This window comes from Gigantopelta aegis, chromosome 10 (assembly GCF_016097555.1).
Source record: "Gigantopelta aegis isolate Gae_Host chromosome 10, Gae_host_genome, whole genome shotgun sequence".
Lineage (NCBI taxonomy): Eukaryota > Metazoa > Mollusca > Gastropoda > Neomphalida > Peltospiridae > Gigantopelta > Gigantopelta aegis.
Genome location: NC_054708.1, coordinates 12824171 through 12847454, shown reverse-complemented (window position 1 = coordinate 12847454; position 23284 = coordinate 12824171). Strand labels below are relative to the sequence as shown.

The following is a 23284-nucleotide window of genomic DNA, read 5'->3' as shown; positions in this document are numbered from 1 at the left end:
TCGTTAAAAAGACAACAGCAGAAAACTGGACAGTTCTTTTAAAACAATAAATTGAATAAAGTTAAAACAAACTAAAAAAAAAAAGTAACTAACTAAATAAATTAATTAAATACTACTGGACAGGTTTTCAGTCCAGTGTTAATTTGATATAGAGGTTTGGTGTATATCAGCTAATTTCAAAACTACTTGTGATATTTTAATTTTTGCAAAACTCTCTACACCGTGCTAATCATTAATTCATTAACATATTTATCTTTATCCAACAACGATGTGGGTTTTGGGTTTTTTGGGTGGGGTTTTTTTGGGGGGATGGGCAGGGCTTCTAGATTATGGTAGCCCCACTCCCATGGCTAGTGATATTCAATGTTGGGCTTGTAAATAACTACTATTGCCATACCCGACGGCTAGTGAATTATTTTTGGTCAAATGTTGCAGTTAAGTCTATTTTGTAAATTTGAATATCCTACCCCTACCCTCACCCTCCAATCTTAGTGTTTTTAAGCTATATCTCTATCTTTAGGTGTTATATCCGATTATTACTAATATTTAGTAAAATTATATTAACTTAAAGTAAAGTAGGGCTAGTGAATTTTTGATCGTGGCTAGTAAATTTTTTAAACCACTGATCCCATGGCTAATGAATTTTATAAAAATTCTAGAAGCCCTGGGATGGGGGTTTGGGGGTGAGGGGTGCTGGGTCTCATTAAACATTCATTCATTCATTCATTCATTCTACACAAATTAAATAAATATGGTGCTCTTTACCAGCCATTAGTTATTATCTTAATTTTAAAAAACGACCTAACCCGAGTGAATCACAGTTCAGGTAGAGAAGGGGAAAAAAACTGATCTCAGTAAAAACGGATGTGAGTGATATTTCTATTTTTTACATTAAAAATACATTAAAATGTTCCTTTAGAACACACATTATACATGAGTATAAAACGTAATTCACTCAACAATATATGGCTGCACATTGATCAAGAACGTCGGAACTCTGTCATACTGCACTCATACTTACATACGCTTACTCACTTTTGTAACTGTATTAAGACCGTAACAATATTACATCAAAAGCCAAGATACATGTATGTACGGTCCTGTCCATTGTAAAGTGCACATGAAAGATGCCTTAATGCTTATTCGATGTGGCTGCAGCGTCTGTCTCCCTCTCTGTCTCTCTCTCTCCGTCTCTCTCTGTCTCTCTCTGTCTGTCTGTCTCTGTCTCTCTGTCTCTCACTCTCTCTCTCTCATTAAACAAAACATTCCTTTCCTTTTCACATGTTGACAAGACTTCAGTAGGTCGAGTACTAGTAAGCAAACTATCATCAAGCTTCTTTTAGTAGTTAGCTGTCAGACTAATGTTGTCCAAATGTGCTAAGTACATCGACAGCTTACGCTAGCTTTCCCGTAAAGGTAATTTACAATACCTAGTACATGTATATCAGGTAACTAGTTAAATACATGTAGCCAGGTGCGTTTTCGATTAGCGTACTCTAATAAAAATGCAAACATTTCAATTTCAAAAATGTATACCATCTGACAACATAGTGCCATAGGTCCGTCTTAAATTTAAGACTACTTCACTAAGTTTATATAGTCAAACCAAAGTATGATAATTCTGAAGTACTTGATAACGTTGTAGTACAAAATATTCTTTTTAACTTAAGACGAAAAATTGGAAATATAGGTACAAGATACAAATAAATAAATATAGCAAGCCTTGGACCTTTCTCAATAATGGAAGATCTTATTTTCTAAATGGGGAGAGTGGGAATGGCAGTACAAACCTGTCTGGCTCAAAACGGGAGAGTTTAATTTTTATAATCCGCGATCACTTTTTCCCAGTGTTTGGTTGTTGTTTTTCTGGGGGGGGGGGGGGGGGGGGGGGGGTTGTATGGGTTGCATCCGCATCCGCTTCCAAACACATTAACCGATGTCCATTAAATTGGATTGTATTTAAACCAGTAGGTGCGAACAGACCTGTCCACCCTCGCTTCTGCACATCTGTACCCCGTCTGCAATGCAATCGAATTTGTCGGACGACGAATAACATATTCGGAAGCGGTGCGGATAAGAAGAAAAAAACCCCGGATAATCTGACCGCAGCTTAAAGACTGGTTAGCGATGGTTAGAATTGTGAGTAAATACTCATGTCAGTCCGAAAGAAAAAGGGTTTGTTTCCATACGACTCGTCTTTCTTTTTTTCTTTTGTTTTTGTTCAGCTTTACTATTCAGTTGATGCATTGTAACATAGTGTTGAGGTTAAAACAATGGAGACTGACCTATATTCTCTTTCCTAAATGGATACCATGGCGTGATTTGAATCTATCAATAAAACCAGTTGAGGGACGAAAATTTGTGAAGCCAAGTTCTTGAGCAATTTGAGTGGCTTTCGCCAACAGTATGGGACCACTCATGAAGTTTCTACCCTCGACTTGCTCACTATACCACACGTAAAGAGCATCATCAATGGGCTTGTGGTCCGATTTGCGCAGCCGCCGTCGATTCGGTTGGAATTCGCATCTTTCCCAGGCATCAATGGTCGTCTGTTTATTCTTCATAATTGTGCTCAACGTATTGGGGAAAATGCCGAACTCTTTGGCAATGACACTTTTCCTTTTCAGTCCTGCTTCCACCGTGCGAATAAGATGATATTTGGTCTCAATGTCAAGCAGTTTGCAGACTTTCTTTGGTCTTGAAATGGGCGGCAGAAGAGATGAGGTTTGAATTGCAGGAAAGGTAGGACTCCAAACATCAGTACCTTGTACTCCCGTGTCTTCGTTCTCCTGCATAATAAAATGAGGGAAATGGTTTATTTAACGACGCGCTCAACACATTTTATTTACGGTTATATGGCGTCAGACATATGGTTGAGGACCACACAGATATTAAGGGAGGAAATCCGCTGTCGCCACTTCATGGGCTACTCTTTTCGATTAGCAGCAAGGGATCTTTTATATGCACCATCCCATAGACAGGATAACACATACCACGGCCTTTGGTGTACCAGTCGTGGTGCACTGGCTGGAGCCAGAAATAATCCAATGGGCCCACTGACGGTGATAGATCCCAAACCGACCGCGCATCAAGCGAGCGCTTTACCACTGGTCCTGCATAATAAAGACAGTGAGTTTGTTTTAAAGGGAATTGCAAAGCATACGAGGACGCCATAACAGACCAGCTGAAACGTCCTTTTGGTAATTTGTAAACAAGAATTCTCAAGACTACTGTCACAGGGATTCTATAATTCCAGTAACTGAATAAAACACGATTATCAAAATATCTCTCCTAACTGTATATCTATTAGATCTCTCTGTAACAGGCGGTATATACCCGCTTTGGCTCGTCTCTAGGTATGATCAGAGATACGATCTTATATAAAGTATATATTATTATAGCACGTTAGTTCACTAGAAACACAACAAAAACACAATACACTTTGGAATCTGTATTAACCTACGCTGACAAATGTACAGCCGTAGCAGTTAATTAATAACAACAATAATAACAACCCAGAACTGATCACTTAATTAGTTAATCTCTAGGTGTCTAGGTTACACAATATGCGAATCACTTCACCGTGACACAACACCAACACGTGTGATAATTGAGACGCTTCTAGGAGAAGTCAATTAATAAATGAATTACCACTCTATTCCTAACTGGTTAATTTTTAATTAACCCTTGCTACTCGTTCAGTAACGTGTGATAATTGAGAAACGCTTCCAGGGGAACTTAATTAATAAAGGAATTACAGCTCTATTCCTAACTGGTTAATTTTTAATTAACCCTAACTACTCATTCAGTAACCTTGTAACACAAAATTAATACTGGTACCTATCACAATAAAGACAATAACCTACAGTTTACCTAGGTCTTCTAGGATGACTGGCTAAGCTTTATATTACCAAATACTCGTATAAAATATAGAACAGTAAGTCTATGATTTACTTCGTCAGATGACCGAAGACACTGTCTAAAGAATATTGGTATAATACAGTATTAAAATATTAAAAGTCACATCAATCACATCAAGGTTATACACAGAGCAGAAATAATATTTACCAAGTCCTAACGGACTACGTTCCCGGGAAGCTTCCTTTTTCGTTCTCCTCATAACTCTAAAACACTAGCTATTTATTATAAATCGAAGTATCGCCTGGGGGTAAATCGCGGCACCGAATTTTATCATCTGATATTTCCACCGCGACCAAGCGGTATTTTTTTCCTCAGATCGTCAGACTTAATGTCGCCAGTTCGCTAGAGATTCCACGGTCGCGCGGAGATATTACGTAACAAGTTGCCCATCTGGGCTTAAGTGCAATTAAACTGCACACGGCCCTCTAACACAATTAAAATCGCCACAGGCGAAAACAAATTTAAGAGCATGTTCCGTCACAACTACTGCTAAAACAATACATATCCCCTACCATGCCCAACAGTTTCGTATCTCCTAAATGCAAGGGTTAGAACTCTCAAAAATGAGTAAATCACCATAGAACTAAAACTTGACCTGTACATGATACAGCTATACACAAAATGTCATCTCAATATCTTAAGGCATTGCGAAAAAAAACATTCCGAAAAACAAATTTGCGTATCTCAGGGGCCATAACTCTGTGAAATATAGGTAAATCGCCATGGAAGTCAAACTTGATATGTGGCAGTACATGATAAAGCTATACACAAAATTATATCTCAATATAGTAAGGCATTGTGGAAAAAAGTCCGGAAAACTATAGGAGGGACAGAAAAACAGACAGAAGGATGGAGAAAAAGCTATAGTCCCCTCCAGACGCCAGAAAAGCATGTTAATTCTGACCAAAAGACACACACCCATACACGCACACACACACACACACACACATGCACGCACGCACACATACAAACACACACACACACACAAACACACACACAAACACACACACACACACACATACAAACACACACACACACATACAAACACACACACACACATACAAACACACACATACACACACACACATACATACAAACACACACACACACATACAAACGCACACACATACAAACACACACACAAACACACATACACACACACACACACACACATACAAACACACACACACATACACACACGCACACACACACACACACACATACTTTAGTTCACATATAGTCATTCAAAAAAGAACATCCACGTTAATTTCTTACCGTCACACGCCATTCTTCGCTTTCATTTGTCCAGTCGCTAATCTAGGTCACATACAATGTATTATTCTCCATTTTAACACCCAGCAGCAGGGTGCTATTCCACCGCTTTTATCGCACACTGTATTAAACAGACAGAATTGTATTGTATTTGAAGGTCGTTGACGAGTACCATTAGTGACAACAATACACACGTGTATTATATTAAAACTGTCTGTATGTTGCATTAGGAAATGCTATGGGGTGGTGACGCGAGCGTCTATCTTTAAAATGCATGTACATTTCTCATAGGCTTACATAAATTAATATTACTTTGCTGAATAAACACTAATTGCACATTTTGTATAAGCAAAACAACATTTTTTGTTGTTGTTGTTTAATACGACGATGAGATGAAAAACATCAGATTTGAACTGAGCGTCTTGGCATGGAACCTGTAAGAATTATGCCCCCTTTATTAATTTCACAATGTCGTTCAATACTCAACTCGAACTTCAGGGGACCAGGGCTCGTGCTTATAAAACTTTTAGAGTCCAGACTCAATCTTAAATGACGTCACACGCATACAATTTATATGGCGTTGTCGTGACATTAGTGTCTCAGACTCTATTAGTCTCGAGTCTAGACTCTAAAAGTTTTATAAGCACCAGGCCAAAGCCAAAATAAAAATATGAAAAAAACGTGTTCGTAAACATAGGCGTACCCTTAGATATATGTCCAGGAAACAGGTAAGTCTTTTTTTAAATACTAAATTTAATGTATTAGTATTCCGTTTATGCATGCTTAAACATAATGAGATTCTGGGGCGTTAGCCATATCTATGGGTCTTTTTTAATGTATATTGGTTGAGATGAATAAAAAAAAAGCAATAGGTGTATAAACAAAAACAAAAATTATGTGAAAGCCAACAAACAACGATTTATACCTGGATTCCATCATACTTTGAACGTGTACTAGTATTACTCATTGTAAATCTTCAAAAGATGAAGTCCCAAGTTCATGTTATGATTTTTACTACTTTGTGTAAAGACATGAATGGATGATTAACGACCGGCCTCGGTGGCGTAGTGGTTAAGCCATCGGACTACAGGCTGGTAGGTACAGGTTCGCAGCCCGGTACCGGCTCCAACCCAGAGCGAGTTCTTAAGGGCTCAATGGGTAGGTGTAAGGCCACTACACCCTCTTCTCTCTCACTAACTACTAACCAACTAACAATTAACCTACTGTCCTGGACAGACAGCCCAGACAGCTGAGGTGTGTGCCCAGAACAGCGTGCTTGAACCTTAATTGGATATAAGCACGAAAATAAGTTGAAATGAAATGAATGGATGATTGACAAAATCTCTGCTCTTCTACTGAGTGTCAAACAAAAGGTAGGTATATGACTGCATAAAATAAAAATACAGTAATAATAATAATAATAAAACATTTAAAAAGAAAGAAAGAAAAGAAGATGAAAACATGGAGAGACGACTGTAATGTGATATTATAAGAGCCATCAACAAGAACACTGTTATTGTCCACCGCAATTTGTTGTTTGTGTTTTCTTCTCAAAGTTCATTACTGATGCTATGTCCATATAAAGTTTAAAGAACTTTGAAAACAGCAGCAGAAATGAATGTTTGCTGCTGTAAAACATTCAAGTCATCATAAAATGTGTATAAAACTATTTCAGTGACACAACTGTTTTGTTTTCCGGAGTTATGGCAATTTCTTGAATTATGCCAAAATAGACGCATGAATTGTAAATAAAATAATTTAATTTACAACTCCCTGATACTAGACACGCCTGATACTTATGTTTTGACTAATTAAAGTAAATGTCTTATCATCAGACACTGTGCTTATAAAACATTAGTCTGGACTCCTAGAATCTAAGACTTTAACGCCATGTACAAATTGTATGCATGTAACATCAATCAAGATGGAATCTAGACTAAACGTTTTATAAGCACGGGCCCAGAAAACAAAGAATCGTGTGACTAAATATATATTATATATTAATACACTAGTAGGTACATATCATTTCAGGATCTTCATAAACATAAAAGGATGCAATCTATTAAAACGCTAGATAGCTACGTTCTGGTAAATGCTCAAGTATGAATCCATAAGAACGGATTTAAGGACGTTTTTATTACAAGAAACCTCAACCTCCAATCCTGTATTTTGAGTTTAGCTACGTCATTGTAATAAACACATTTCAACTTTTAGTTTTCCATGAAATATTCTTATTACACGTAAAATCTAAATTAGTACACCAAAAACACATCATGGTCTGTACTCTAGTTAAAACTGGCTTTTTAACGGCAATGTGTAACAGGGGATAAACTCACCGAACTCTCGCATCATCCCCTGCGTGTGCTGTAATCTCACCGTGGTGCAGGGGTGTAACATTCTCTTTGAGAATGGCCAATACAGCACAAAATTGAAGTTTTGAGTTAAATTCAGTATCCGTAAAATTCTGTGATATTTGTGTTTTTGCACAGTTCTTTACACTGTTTTTGTTTAAGTCTTGAATTTTTATATTGATGTTGATCATCACTTTATTTATTTGCATTACCATAGTTTGACACCCAATAGCCGATGTATTTTTCGTGCTGGGGTGTCGTTAAACATTCATTCATTCATTCATTCATCTGCACAAAGTCATGCAAGGACAATGAGATGTTGCTCAAGAGAACTTTGTGAATTAAACCCAAAATACAAAAGATTCCAGTTAGAGATTACTTTAAGTTCGTATTAATTTGTGTTTTGTTTATACAGGCGCGAGTGATGGGGATTTGTTTTCGGGGCTTAAAACCTCTACTGCTCAAGCAATTTTTGTTCAACATATTTTCCAGGGTAGCATAACTCGACCCTCCTATAAACGCTGGTTGCCACAGTCTAACCCCCCCCCCCCTACATATCTGGCATGTGAGTATATGTATGTGTGTGCGTAAATATAAAATTTAAATTCCATCAAAATGTTTTTTATAAGTAACAACACTTTAGTTCCACATTTTGCCTTCAAAATTCTTCAAACCGAAACAAAAATCCATACTGTTCAGTGTTGTCACCAAAATGGAGACTATTGAAAAATTCTAATTCTTTGTTTCACATAAAAAATCCATGTCTGGTTTCAAAACCGTTTGTTTTAACCCCGATATATTCAGAAGAAAACCTAAAGCTTTATTCCATTTCTTAGAGTCAGGAAGCTTATTTCTTTATTTACAGAATACTTATTTTATTTTAATTTGATGTTTTTCTCACAAGGATATACACATGTATCAGTCACGTTTTGTTACGTAAAACTTTGTCATTTAGTGTTCTTCGGGGTACATTAAATATGCGAGCTGCTGGCAAGATTTTCATGCCCAACTGCATGACTGCGTGATACGCGGCATCCATGTCGAACTGAGAATACTGCTTGCGCCTTCGCCGCCTGGAACCCTCGCACACAAACATCGGTGAGACCGGATCTTTTGGTGTTTCAGACATCACCATCGGCTCACTATAGCACACCTGTGGAATTACGAAAGAAATTATTGTTGTAACCAACAGAAGTTGAAATTTCGTTTTGTTTAACAGCACCAGTAGAGCACATTGATTTAATCATCATCAGCTATTGGATGTCAAACATTTGATACTTATGACATATAATATTAGATAGGAAACCCTCTACATTTTCCCATTACTAGCAAGGGATCTTTTATATGCACCATCCCACTTTCCATTACTAGCAAGGGATCTTTCATATGCACCATCTCACTTTCCATTGCCAGCAAGGGATCTTTTATATGCACCATCCCACTTTCCATTGCCAGCAAGGGATCTTTTATATGCACCATCTCACTTTTCATTGCCAGCAAGGGATCTTTTATATGCACCATCCCACTTTTTATTGCCAGCAAGGGATCTTTTATATGCACCATCCCACAGACATGCTTTACCACTGCACAACATGTTAGACCATGGGCTCACTACACTTTTATGTTAGAATATACTTCCTTAACTACACTGAAACTAGTGCAGGGATGTTATACTTCCTTAACTACACTGAAACTAGTGCAGGAGCATGCATGATATACACATGTTATCCCACTTCCTTAACTACACTGAAACTAGTGCAGGAGCATGCCAAATATACTTCCTTAACTACACTGAAACTAGTGCAGGAGCATGCATGATATACAATGTTTAAATATACTTCCTTAACTACACTGAAACTAGTGCAGGAGCATGCATGATATACATTGTTAAAATATACTTCCTTAACTACACTGAAACTAGTGCAGAGCATGCATGATATACATGAAAATATACTTCCTTAACTACACTGAAACTAGTGCAGGAGCATGCATGATATACTGTTTAAATATACTTCCTTAACTACACTGAAACTAGTGCAGGAGCATGCATGATATACACTGTTTAAATATACTTCCTTAACTACACTGAAACTAGTGCAGGAGCATGCATGATATACACTGTTTAAATATACTTCCTTAACTACACTGAAACTAGTGCAGGAGCATGCATGATATACATTGTTAGAAATATACTTCCTTAACTACACTGAAACTAGTGCAGGAGCATGCATGATATACAATGTTTAAATATACTTCCTTAACTACACTGAAACTAGTGCAGGAGCATGCATGATATACACTGTTTAAATATACTTCCTTAACTACACTGAAACTAGTGCAGGAGCATGCATGATATACATTGTTAGAAATATACTTCCTTAACTACACTGAAACTAGTGCAGGAGCATGCATGATATACACTGTTTAAATATACTTCCTTAACTACACTGAAACTAGTGCAGGAGCATGCATGATATACATTGTTAGAAATATACTTCCTTAACTACACTGAAACTAGTGCAGGAGCATGCATGATATACACTGTTTAAATATACTTCCTTAACTACACTGAAACTAGTGCAGGAGCATGCATGATATACACTGTTTAAATATACTTCCTTAACTACACTGAAACTAGTGCAGGAGCATGCATGATATACACTGTTTAAATATACTTCCTTAACTACACTGAAACTAGTGCAGGAGCATGCATGATATACAATGTTTAAATATACTTCCTTAACTACACTGAAACTAGTGCAGGAGCATGCATGATATACAATGTTTAAATATACTTCCTTAACTACACTGAAACTAGTGCAGGAGCATGCATGATATACACTGTTTAAATATACTTCCTTAACTACACTGAAACTAGTGCAGGAGCATGCATGATATACAATGTTTAAATATACTTCCTTAACTACACTGAAACTAGTGCAGGAGCATGCATGATATACACTGTTTAAATATACTTCCTTAACTACACTGAAACTAGTGCAGGAGCATGCATGATATACAATGTTTAAATATACTTCCTTAACTACACTGAAACTAGTGCAGGAGCATGCATGATATACACTGTTTAAATATACTTCCTTAACTACACTGAAACTAGTGCAGGAGCATGCATGATATACAATGTTTAAATATACTTCCTTAACTACACTGAAACTAGTGCAGGAGCATGCATGATATACACTGTTTAAATATACTTCCTTAACTACACTGAAACTAGTGCGGGAGCATGCATGATATACACTGTTTAAATATACTTCCTTAACTACACTGAAACTAGTGCAGGAGCATGCATGATATACACTGTTTAAATATACTTCCTTAACTACACTGAAACTAGTGCAGGAGCATGCATGATATACACTGTTTAAATATACTTCCTTAACTACACTGAAACTAGTGCAGGAGCATGCATGATATACAATGTTTAAATATACTTCCTTAACTACACTGAAACTAGTGCAGGAGCATGCATGATATACAATGTTTAAATATACTTCCTTAACTACACTGAAACTAGTGCAGGAGCATGCATGATATACACTGTTTAAATATACTTCCTTAACTACACTGAAACTAGTGCAGGAGCATGCATGATATACACTGTTTAAATATACTTCCTTAACTACACTGAAACTAGTGCAGGAGCATGCATGATATACACTGTTAGAAATATACTTCCTTAACTACACTGAAACTAGTGCAGGAGCATGCATGATATACAATGTTTAAATATACTTCCTTAACTACACTGAAACTAGTGCAGGAGCATGCATGATATACACTGTTAGAAATATACTTCCTTAACTACACTGAAACTAGTGCAGGAGCATGCATGATATACACTGTTTAAATATACTTCCTTAACTACACTGAAACTAGTGCAGGAGCATGCATGATATACACTGTTTAAATATACTTCCTTAACTACACTGAAACTAGTGCAGGAGCATGCATGATATACATTGTTAGAAATATACTTCCTTAACTACACTGAAACTAGTGCAGGAGCATGCATGATATACAATGTTTAAATATACTTCCTTAACTACACTGAAACTAGTGCAGGAGCATGCATGATATACACTGTTAGAAATATACTTCCTTAACTACACTGAAACTAGTGCGGGAGCATGCATGATATACACTGTTTAAATATACTTCCTTAACTACACTGAAACTAGTGCAGGAGCATGCATGATATACACTGTTTAAATATACTTCCTTAACTACACTGAAACTAGTGCGGGAGCATGCATGATATACACTGTTTAAATATACTTCCTTAACTACACTGAAACTAGTGCGGGAGCATGCATGATATACAATGTTTAAATATACTTCCTTAACTACACTGAAACTAGTGCAGGAGCATGCATGATATACACTGTTTAAATATACTTCCTTAACTACACTGAAACTAGTGCAGGAGCATGCATGATATACAATGTTTAAATATACTTCCTTAACTACACTGAAACTAGTGCAGGAGCATGCATGATATACAATGTTTAAATATACTTCCTTAACTACACTGAAACTAGTGCAGGAGCATGCATGATATACAATGTTTAAATATACTTCCTTAACTACACTGAAACTAGTGCAGGAGCATGCATGATATACACTGTTTATGAATCGAGTTAGGGTCAGACTGCCAACCGTCACCATGAAGTTGACCAACTCGACGGTTGCGTTGTAATTTCTCCAACTCCTGACTTACGACAGGTGCGCACAGATTAACAACTAATGGACATATGGTTAAGGAGCACACAGATATTGAGGGAGCAAACCCGCTGTCGCCACTTCATGGGCTACTCTTTTCGATTAGCAGCAAGGGATCTTTTATATGCAACATCCCACAGACAGGATAGCACATACCACGGCATTTGATGTACCTGTCGTGGTGCACTGGCTGGAGCGAGAAACAGCCTTGTGGGCCCACCGACGGGGATCAATCCCAAAATGGCCGCGCATCAAGCGAGCACTTTACCACGTCTTAATATGGCTTCGTTAAACAAAACAAACTTTCACTCGCTGAAACTAGATACATATATGGCAATGTTGGACGAACTCAGTGATTGCAGTGAATTTCAATGAAATGTCTCAACAAAATTACAATAAATCACTGGCATAGTCAGAGGAGCAAACATCTTGAATGCATAAAGTTCCCAGTGAAAAAACACACACATAATTTGGTGAAATGGTGTTTGTAAACAGTGGAGCATGCAGTTATTGGTAGATATGTAGCTTTAAGTGGCTAGAACATTAGTCACATGTGGGACTTGTTTCTGGTTATCTTATTTTTACAAAATGTCAACACAATTCTGAGACATATCGTTTTATATACTAAAACTTTGAGATTGTTTGTTATTGTTTTTCTAATTGCCTGTATTACTGTAAGCCGACTTTCTACCTTTTCACCTGGAAGAAGCCAAATCAAAGGCTCCCAAAGGTGATCTACCAGGCATGTTTAGACATGTGATACTTGTACATCTTTTCAAACTTGTCAGTTCTCATAAATCTAAGGTTTTCCAGACTGAATTTAAGCTGTGCCAGTGCATAAGTAACACAGATCAGTAAAACATTTATGTGTTATGGATTTTGCTAAATCTCCGGTTGTTATTGTTTCACAAGCAGGGTTTCTGCCAGAAAGAAATTTTGAGTATGGCACAATCTAATTAAATTTAGCTTCACTATTACATGTGGATCTAACACCAGCTAGTTGGAGCTCATGTCCACCAATCAAAACCTTACTTGCAGAATCCTGCCAGTGATTTAAAACACTGCGTAGTCCCCAATGTCCAGGTAACATTTCGTCTGTAAATAATAATTTAAATATTGACCAATCACACTTTGCCTTTTATAACGTTATTTGGGAGCATACAAATTCTAAAAATATCGGGCGAGTCTATTTTAGTGGCCTCAGTACAGCGAACCATACCAATACGTACGGGGTGGGTTATCAGTCTTCAATTTTACATTAAAAATTATTTATTTATTTATAAAAAACCCAAAACTAAATCAGTCTTCAGTTTTACATTACAAATTATTTATTTTATAAAATAAAACATGTTTTAAGGCATTCGTAATTCACATGAAACATGTCGTATACCCTCGGGATAATTCGGAATGTTTTCAAATTATTTTTAAATCACTGGCAGGATTCTGCAAGTAAGGTTTTAATTGGTGGACATGAGCTCCATCTGGCTGGTAAAAGTAAAGTTTGTTTTATTTAACGACGCCACTAGAGCACATTGATTTTTTTATCTTATCATCGGCTATTGGACGTCAAACATATGGTCATTCTGACACTGTTTTTAGAGGAAACCCGCTGTCGCCACATAGGCTACTCTTTTTACGACAGGCAGCAAGGGATCTTTTATTTGCACTTCCCACAGGCAGGATAGCACAAACCATGGCCTTTGTTGAACCAGTTATGGATCACTGGTCGGTGTAAGTGGTTTACACCTACCCATTGAGCCTTGCGGAGCACTCACTCAGGGTTTGGAGTCGGTATCTGGATTAAAAGTCCCATGCCTCGACTGGGATCCGAACCCAGTACCTACCAGCCTGTAGACCGATGGCTAACCACGACGCCACCGAGGCTGGTCAACTGGCTGGTGTTAGATCCACATGTAATAGTGGAGCTAATTTTAATTAGATTGAGTATGGCACTACGGAATGGAGTTTTTAGCATGCAGATTATTCTCCATTAAATCGACACATTACTCGTACAGTAATGATGTCATTAATTTTGTAAAAAGGTAAATTAAAAAAACAATAATCTACAAAATATTTTGGATATGGCGCCATATTCAAATAACATTTTTTACCCTCTGGCAGAAACCCTGACAAGTACCTGTACAAGTACTGGTTCATAGTGTTAGACAAAGAACCTAAACAGCTACATCTCTTATGAAGATCAGTGAAGTATAGGAAACTGTTCTACATCATGTATACTGAAATCCTTTACCTCACAACACACACACACACACGTGCACACACACACATGCACGTGCACATGCGCATGCACACACACACATACGCACGCACACACATATACACATGCACGCACACACGCATGCACGCACACATGCACAGACACACATGCCTTCAGTTTATTTACCAGTAGTTAATACCATGGAAATAATTACAGCTGTCCCTTATCTATGCATACTATGAAATAAGAAGAACCTGGCAATTTAAGTTGTAGAAGCATCACGAGGGGTATATGGCTTTTTATGTACCCTCTGTGTGTTCTTTTACCCCGAGCCGAATTTATCTTGCCGACATGTTAAACCATATAGCCAAATAATCAAAATAACGCCAGACAATAACTGTTAACAATTTAGTAACGGAGCCGTACCACGCGGACGCGAACGAAACCACTTGCCAGTGACGAAAAATAGTTCCATTGATAAACGAGTTTTTAACTTCAAATGTTTGTAATACGAAATTGTCTGAAACAGATATTAATAAAATAAATAATAAAAAAACTTTATTTATTTATAATCTAATTATTGCTTTAGCATTAACTGGGGTGGCTGGAAACTGTTGGAAATTACAGACAGGGTATAAGAGAATTTGGCTCCACCCACAGGGGTATACGGGATTTGTTCAACGGCAAACAACCAATGAGATTAAAGAATTTTACATGAAGGCCAGATAAAGTTGTTTAACGACACCACTAGAGCACATTTGTTAACCATTGGCTATTGGCTGATTGACTGACTGAAAACTGTATTACGTGTTCATATACCATGAAGGTTTCAAACACGCCTATCCAGGGTTTAACCTCTGATGTTGGCTATTGGATGTCAAACATTATGTCATTTTGTGCATGTGTGCATGTGTTATGTGTGCATGTGTGTGTTCTGTGTGCATGTGCGTGTGTTGTGTGTACACATGCATGTGTTCAGCTTACAATTTACAACTGTTAACTTTTGCAAGGAAACAGAAGAAATATAGCTAGTTATTTGGTGCCCATCACACAATGTACATATATCGTTATTTTAACACTTAGTTCGAGTGAAAGAAACCCACTCCTGCCACAGATCAACAAACTCTAATACAAAAAATCAGAAGCAGACTTTTATTATGTAACATATAATATGACAAGATAAACTCGAATAAGTATGAAATTTGTCATGTAACCGCAAATGTGAAATAAATGGTGCTAATGGTCGTACTAATTAAATTTATTTATAAAAGAAAGAAAGAAAGAAATGTTTTATTTAACGACGCACTCAACACATTTTATTTACGGTTATATGGCGTCAGACATATGGTTAAGGACCACACAGATTTTGAGAGGAAACCCGCTGTCGCCACTACATGGGCTACTCTTTCCGATTAACAGCAAGGGATCTTTTATTTGTGCTTCCCACAGGCAGGATAGCACAAACCATGGCCTTTGTTGAACCAGTTATGGATCACTGGTCAGTGCAAGTGGTTTACACCTACCCATTAAGCCTTGCGGAGCACTCACTCAGGGTTTGGAGTCGGTATCTGGATTAAAAATCCCATGCCTCGACTGGGATCCAAACCCAGTACCTACCAGCCTGTAGACCAATGGCCTAACCTAGACCGATGGCCTAACCACAATGCCACCGAGGCCGGTCAAATGTATTTATAAATAACCCCAGTATTTAAAATGAGAATGCACATCACAGGAAAAAGATAATTGAATGATCTCTTTTAAATGCTTGAACATTAAAAATATACTCATGATAGCAGTTTTAAATTTAAGGACTTTTGCATTTTTCATACATGACAGTTAAAAACCATTTTAAAATGGATCAATGACATTTAAAACATGTTCCGAAATGGGTCAATGACAATTTAAAACATGTTCCAAAATGGGTCAATGACAATTTAAAACATGTTCCGAAATGGGTCAATGACAATTTAAAACATGTTCTGAAATAGGTCAATGACAGTTTAAAACATGTTCTGAAATAGGTCAATGACAATTTAAAACATATTCTGAAATAGGTCAATGACAATTTAAAACATGTTCCGAAATAGGTCAATGACAATTTAAAACATATTCTGAAATAGGACAATGACAATTTAAAACATATTCTGAAATGGGTCTTCCTGCTGTTCCATTTACAGTAAATTATAATAGAAAAGCTGCACCAAATTTGTACAAGATTTTAAATAAATGTACTTGGGTCATATTAATTAAACAAAAACAGCACTAGTACATGTGGATGAATAACATTTTATAGCAAAACGATTCATATATAAAGCAGCAAAATGTCAAAAGGCAGTCACAGTAACATAAAGCTGTATCCTAACCGGACACGTGCAACACGAGCGATGCGACAATATTTATATCCTAACCAGACACGTGCAACACGAGCGATGTGACAATATTTATATCCTAACTTGACACGTGCAACACGAGCGATGCGACATTATTTATATCCTAACTTGACACGTGCAACACGAGCGATGCGACAATATTTATATCCTAACTTGACACGTGCAACACGAGCGATGCGACAATATTTATATCCTAACTTGACACGTGCAACACGAGCGATGCAACAATATTTATATCCTAACCAGATGCGACCATAATAACAGTTGTTGTTTTTTAAATTGTTACCTACATTTGAAACCGCCAAGTAAAAGTTGTTTGATTAGTTAATATATGTTTGTCGCTCGTGTCGCGCAACAAAAATTAGAAACAATTCCTATCGGTATTATGTCGCGCACTTGACTACATGAATCTGTCGCGCTGTACGCGTACAGTTAGGATGCAGCTATTGAAATCAATGGTTTCTAAAAAAAAATTAGCTCACTTCGCTTGCATTGCATGTATCCGATTACGATGCAGCTTAACTTTCTTGTATAAACAGTTTAATATCAAAACCAACACAGATCATTTGTTTATCACTAGAAAATAATTCTGTACAGTTTCTAAACTATACAAATTACATATACGTACATGTAATGTAGTATGCATTGTATATGTAACCAACCTTAGCTAACTGTAGCAATCTAAGATACACTAAAACAATTAATAAACGGTACTAATACATGTACAGCACTTACACATTGCAATACCCTCTCCTCTTCTAGTATTTTATTACCAGAAGGCTGGTACATGTACAAAAATAATGAGAGAAAATCCTTGAAACTGCTTATATTAAAACTCCAATCATTCTTCTCCCTACATATTTTAATTACTAAAACACACAATATAAACAGAACTAGGTTTTTTTTTAAATTGTATTTTTTTGCAGTCAACACATATCATCTGCCTTTGTAACTAACAAGACACCCAGCCATTTTAACACAAAACAAGTTGTTTTTTAAATGTATTATTTGTGATCACTGTAGATCTAATGTAAACTGGTATATTAATAGAATTAATACAAATACACCCTAGAGACTGCAGCATTAACAAAGGAAAGTGTTGGGTGCATGTACATGTACACGTCCATTACAGTACCACACATGCATTCATGTTTCTGATTATTTATACATGTACGTAACCACCCTGGCAATTAAACATGGCACTCAGCAATATACTGTGGTGATTTCCACAGCACTCTTTTTTACCGGCAAATTGTCTCTACTGCATTTTCCACAGCAATGTTGTAAATAATCTGTAAGAGAGGAGTTTGATTTGTATTACAAACATACTAAGAAAAGTGACATAGAAAATTAAAAAGTTCCACAGTAAAATAAATGCCGTTGAAATCTCCACAGTATTGGCGATTGCCATGGTTAATTGCCAGGGTTGTTACATATAAATAATTATTTAATATAAAAAACACCGAGAATTAAACAAATTAAAGTACAGAAATAGTTACATTTACATGTACATGTACTTGGTTTTGTCATTATTACTAAACTAAAAACCAGTTTTGTAGGTATCAATACTGATGTCAATGCCGGACCTCTTACATGCCAGAGAGTCTACCAAAGAGAGAAATTAAAGATGGAAATCAACAGTTTTTCTTCATACAGTTTTTCTTTACACGGTGAGATGAAGGGCGGAAGAAATATTTTATTTAACGACACACTCAGCACATGTTAGTTATGGTTAAATATAATATCTGACAATCATTAAAGATCACAAAGATAATGAGAGAGGAAACCTGTTGCCAACACGCCAAGACACACTCTTTTTCGATTAGCAACAAGGGATCTTTTATATGCAGCATCCCACAGACAGAATAGTACATACCACAGTCTTTGTGACACAAGTTATGGAGCATTGTCTGAAATGAGAAATAGTCCAATGGGCCCATTGACGGGAATTGATATTAGACCAACCAAATTTTATTAAAGATTTTTAAATTAGCAACAAGGGATCTTTTGTATACATTTTCCCACAGACAGGAAAGCACATACCACAGCCTATGACCAGTTGTGGAACACTGGTTGTAACAAGAAAAAACCCAATAAGTTGAATGGATCCACCGAGGTGGTCCAATCATGCGACACAAGCACTTTATGTGAGCACTCAACCAACTGAGCTAAATCCCACCCCCTAGACCAACCAATGCTTTACCATTGGGCTAAGTCCTAGGGGTGCAACGATACGGTCAAAACCGTATTGCGATATATTGCGATATAAGAAACTGTATTGCAATATGTATTGCAATATAATTGATATTATTTATGGGTTGGGTTTTTTTTAATGAAAATAGAAGGCATAACTTTTTAATGATCTTTATTAGTTTCAGCTGTCAGGCTAAATGTTTTAGGCCATATTTTTATTTTTTAACACAATACTAGTCTACTAGAACATTGGCGTGACGGTGTCAAACTATTGATGATGATGATGATGATGATGATAACTAATTTAACGTGTCCATATACCACTAGGGTTTCGAACACGCCCATCCCGAGTCCGACCTCCGATAAGATCGGTGGCCTGACTCGGGATGGAGGGGGTGGTGGATGAAAATGGGCAGAATTTTGAAAATAGCAATTAGTAAAAAAGTTAATAGAATAAAAAAAGGAAAAAAAAAAGGTTACAATCCAAAAATAAAAAAGAATTGACTGCTCGGCCGAATATTTATATAATTTGGAGCATTTTAGAAGGAAAGTCCAAAATTAAATAACAGAAAGAAGAGAGGATTGGACTATTTAATAATATTTAAAAAAAGAAGAAGTAATTTCGACATAAAATTTTGAACGCAGATCTAAAAGTTTAAAGTCCGATCGATATGTCCACGCGAGTGGCCTCGTTGAGGCAGTTTGGGTGCACAGCTTAAAGGGACGAGATAGGTTGCATCCCGTCAAGAAAACCCCTAGATTGACAGTCGATAGACGTTGAAGGTGTACTGCTGTGCTGAAATACAGATCTTGAGAAGCCGGATCTGTCTGAACGAGAGAGAGTATCAGACTAGGGTATAGTCCAGTCGTCATGGGTTGGTATAGTGGTGCGGACGGGCCCGACTCCGGAGGATACGAGATGGTATCACTATAAAGCAAGGTAAAGTCTAGAAAAAGAGTAGTAGGGGCCGACCCCGCTTCCTATTTCTTCTTAGAGTGGGGCGGTCAATCTTCCAGTACTGCTAGGACAGGCTCGGACATGTAGAGACTAAACGCGAACAACCGTGGCGTTCTGCAGAATGGCCGTCATACGAGTCACGAAAAAAACCTGTCGACAGTCAGACGGAGAAATGACGTGGAAGCAAGGAATCTCGCTAAAAAAGAATCCAACCTGGTGGTGCAGGCTGTCGAAATGAGAAGCGTTCCAGCGTTCAATCAGTTCCAATGGCCGCATACATTCCAGTAGAAAACTTCATTTCGCTGACAAAAACAACGAAATGAGGGACCCCCCCAAGTCGAGCACACGAAAGCACGTGCAGTGTGCACAAGCGAAACAAACACGTCTTACCGCGTGGAGCTCCAGACGGTGAATGGTCAAACTATTCATAAATTGTCACATTCGGAAATCCTTACTATCGGGCTTTTCCGTTGCTGCTCGCTTAACACGGAAATGTACGTATTGAGTCACAATGTTTCGCCAGATCGACCGAACCAGAGCCGAGGTTATTAGCCGAGGTATTTTGAACGATCGGCCGAAGTATTCCGAGTTCAGTGAAAAACAGCGAAGTGTGATTCTCATTTGTTGGTTTATTTCTTTGAAGATGATAGCCGTAGCCGTAGCCATAGCCATAGCCGTATTCCAACGTAAATGAACAACGAATGATAATGTGTAAGTAACAAAACATTTATTTGTAATTATCATTAACTGGTTATTTTCACTGGACTTTTGACACGTTTTGTTTAGAAGTTAGAACCAAGTATAACCGACCTATCACTTCGTATGCCAACAAGTAAGCCGACTACGCTTGACGTGATTGTTACATTTCCTGTCATCACCAATTAATAAAATGATGTGGTTTTTGTTTGTTTGTTTGTTTGCCTATTTCAAATCAAATAAGTTACAAGGAAAAAAAATCGCGGTACGCAAAACTGTACCGCGGTTCGTATCGAGCTGATCAATTATCGCGGTATACCGGTATACCGGTTTATCGTTGCAGCACTACTAAGTCCCACCCCCTAGACCAACCAATGCTTTACCATTGGGCCACGTCCCACCCCCTAGACCAACCAATGCTTTACCATTGGGCCACGTCCCACCCCCTAGACCAACCAATGCTTTACCATTGGGCCACGTCCCACCCCCTAGACCAACCAATGCTTTACCATTGGGATAAATCCCACCCCCTAGACCAACCAATGCTTTACCATTGGGCCACGTCCCACCCCCTAGACCATCCAATGCTTTACCATTGGGCCACGTCCCACCCCCTAGACCAACCAATGCTTTACCATTGGGCCACGTCCCACCCCCTAGACCAACCAATGCTTTACCATTGGGATAAGTCCCACCCCCTAGACCAACCAATGCTTTACCATTGGGCCACGTCCCACCCCCTAGACCAACCAATGCTTTACCATTGGGCCACGTCCCACCCAGACCCCAATGCTTTACCATTGGGCCACCCCATCCATCCAATGCTTTACCATTGGGCCACGTCCCACCCCCTAGACCAACCAATGCTTTACCATTGGGCCACGTCCCACCCCCTAGACCAACCAATGCTTTACCATTGGGCCACGTCCCACCCCCTAGACCAACCAATGCTTTACCATTGGGCTAAGTCCAACCCCCTAGACCAACCAATGCTTTACCATTGGGCTAAGTCCCACCCCAGGTGAGATAAAACTCAGTTGATACTTTTTTTTCTAAAGAAAAACCAGAGAGACCCAAAAAAAATATTTTGAACAACACAAATGTTTCGATGTCATACCGTATGTATTTTGTTCTCTATAAAGTAGAATCAAATTCATACTGAATCCTGTGGGTTCTCATCCGCTCAAACACATATCGTATTAGCCTTTGTAAGGGTGAAGGACATTCATCCCAACCACTTTTTCCGAATCTGGAAATCACAACCTTTTTAATGAAGTCAACTTTGTCCCTGTCCAAAGACAGTCTTGCCACTTTTCCGCTCATTGTCCGTTTATACATTTCCTGAATAGTGAAACACCGTTTCATTAGTTCTCTTGCTACTTGAAGAGGTTCCTTGTACTGCACACAGATGGTGTTCACAGCATCTTCATCTGGAATCAGATCTCTAGACTCTTCTACTTCATTCACAAGTTTACCTATCTCCAATGCACTTAAATTAGTGTGCAGCAATTCATTTGGGGTAAGCCACATAACTCGTCTGTCTGAAAAATTATATCTTTTGTCATTACACTCAATTGCAGGCACACTTTTCTTGTTGGAGGCATGATCTTGATCGGGAATTTGAAGCTTATTCTCAATGGTGTTAATCCGATTCATGATGGTGTTAACAAAACCATCTAGTTTGCTGCAGAGCTCTGTAACCGAGGGCGGAGCTGTGTACGTCTCAGAATGTGTAGAACTGAAAGAATTGTCCCAGGAGTCGTTGCATTCCACCTCAAAACCAGTTGCATTTCCTGGAGATTGAGGTGGTGATGCTTGATGGCAGCTGCCAGTGAGATCCGGAGGAGAGCTGTCAGAATATGTGGAGCCCAGTGGTGAGGGTAATGGATGGGTATACTCAGAAAAGGATGTCGATGATGAATCAGGCTGACTGCTGTTTACTGTGGAAGCCTGCTTGGAAATTCTGCAAGGAATTGGTGAGGATGTTCTAACTGCAGATGCTGAACTTTGCTTGGAAATACTGCTGGGAATTCCTCGAGATGGCGTCTGCAGCGAACTGTTGCTAAGAACTGGACAAGACATTTGATCAGGCAATGCTGTCTGCCTGGTAACTCTTTTACAAGCTGGAGTTAACGAATTCTTGGGATTATTGCTGTGAACAACTTGAGAGGCTGTCCCCTTGGAACTGTTTTGGAGAACTCGATGTACTGTCTTAGATGTCTGTGGTTGGGCAAGTGGTACATGAGTGAACTCTTGGGACGAAATGCTTCCAGCATAATTGGCCATTGGCCATGCCTGTAATATAAAATTATTACTATACTGTAGGCATTTACTAAAACATTAATCCTAACTATTAATACCAGACATCTCCAGGCATTAAAACCGAGGTGAAGAATAAACAAAAGCATCTTGATCATTTCTAAATCCATTAACATGAAGTTGATGAGGGACAATTATAAACAAGCCACGTTCAAACCATGATTTCACTTTTACTAATTGTGTATTCCTTTTTTTCAGAGATTTTGAAGTGCAAAAATAATAT

General features: G+C 38.0%; 1 protein-coding gene across 6 annotated transcripts in view; it reads right to left on the bottom strand.

Annotated features, from left to right (window-relative positions):
• LOC121382984 (flocculation protein FLO11-like) overlaps positions 1-23284 on the bottom strand; it is a 53047-nt gene that overhangs the window by 8385 nt on the left and 21378 nt on the right. Inside the window, exon 4 of one of the 6 annotated variants that reach the window (XM_041512696.1) lies at positions 2286-2789. The exons of 2 other annotated variants lie outside the window; for them this stretch is intronic. In XM_041512696.1, coding sequence (XP_041368630.1) covers positions 2286-2789 — 504 coding nt within the window. Of the gene's footprint in view, positions 1-1951; positions 2790-7726; positions 8698-21634; positions 23038-23284 lie in introns of those variants that run through there. 3 more of the 6 variants (XM_041512697.1, XM_041512699.1, XM_041512694.1) reach the window with 3 other exon arrangements.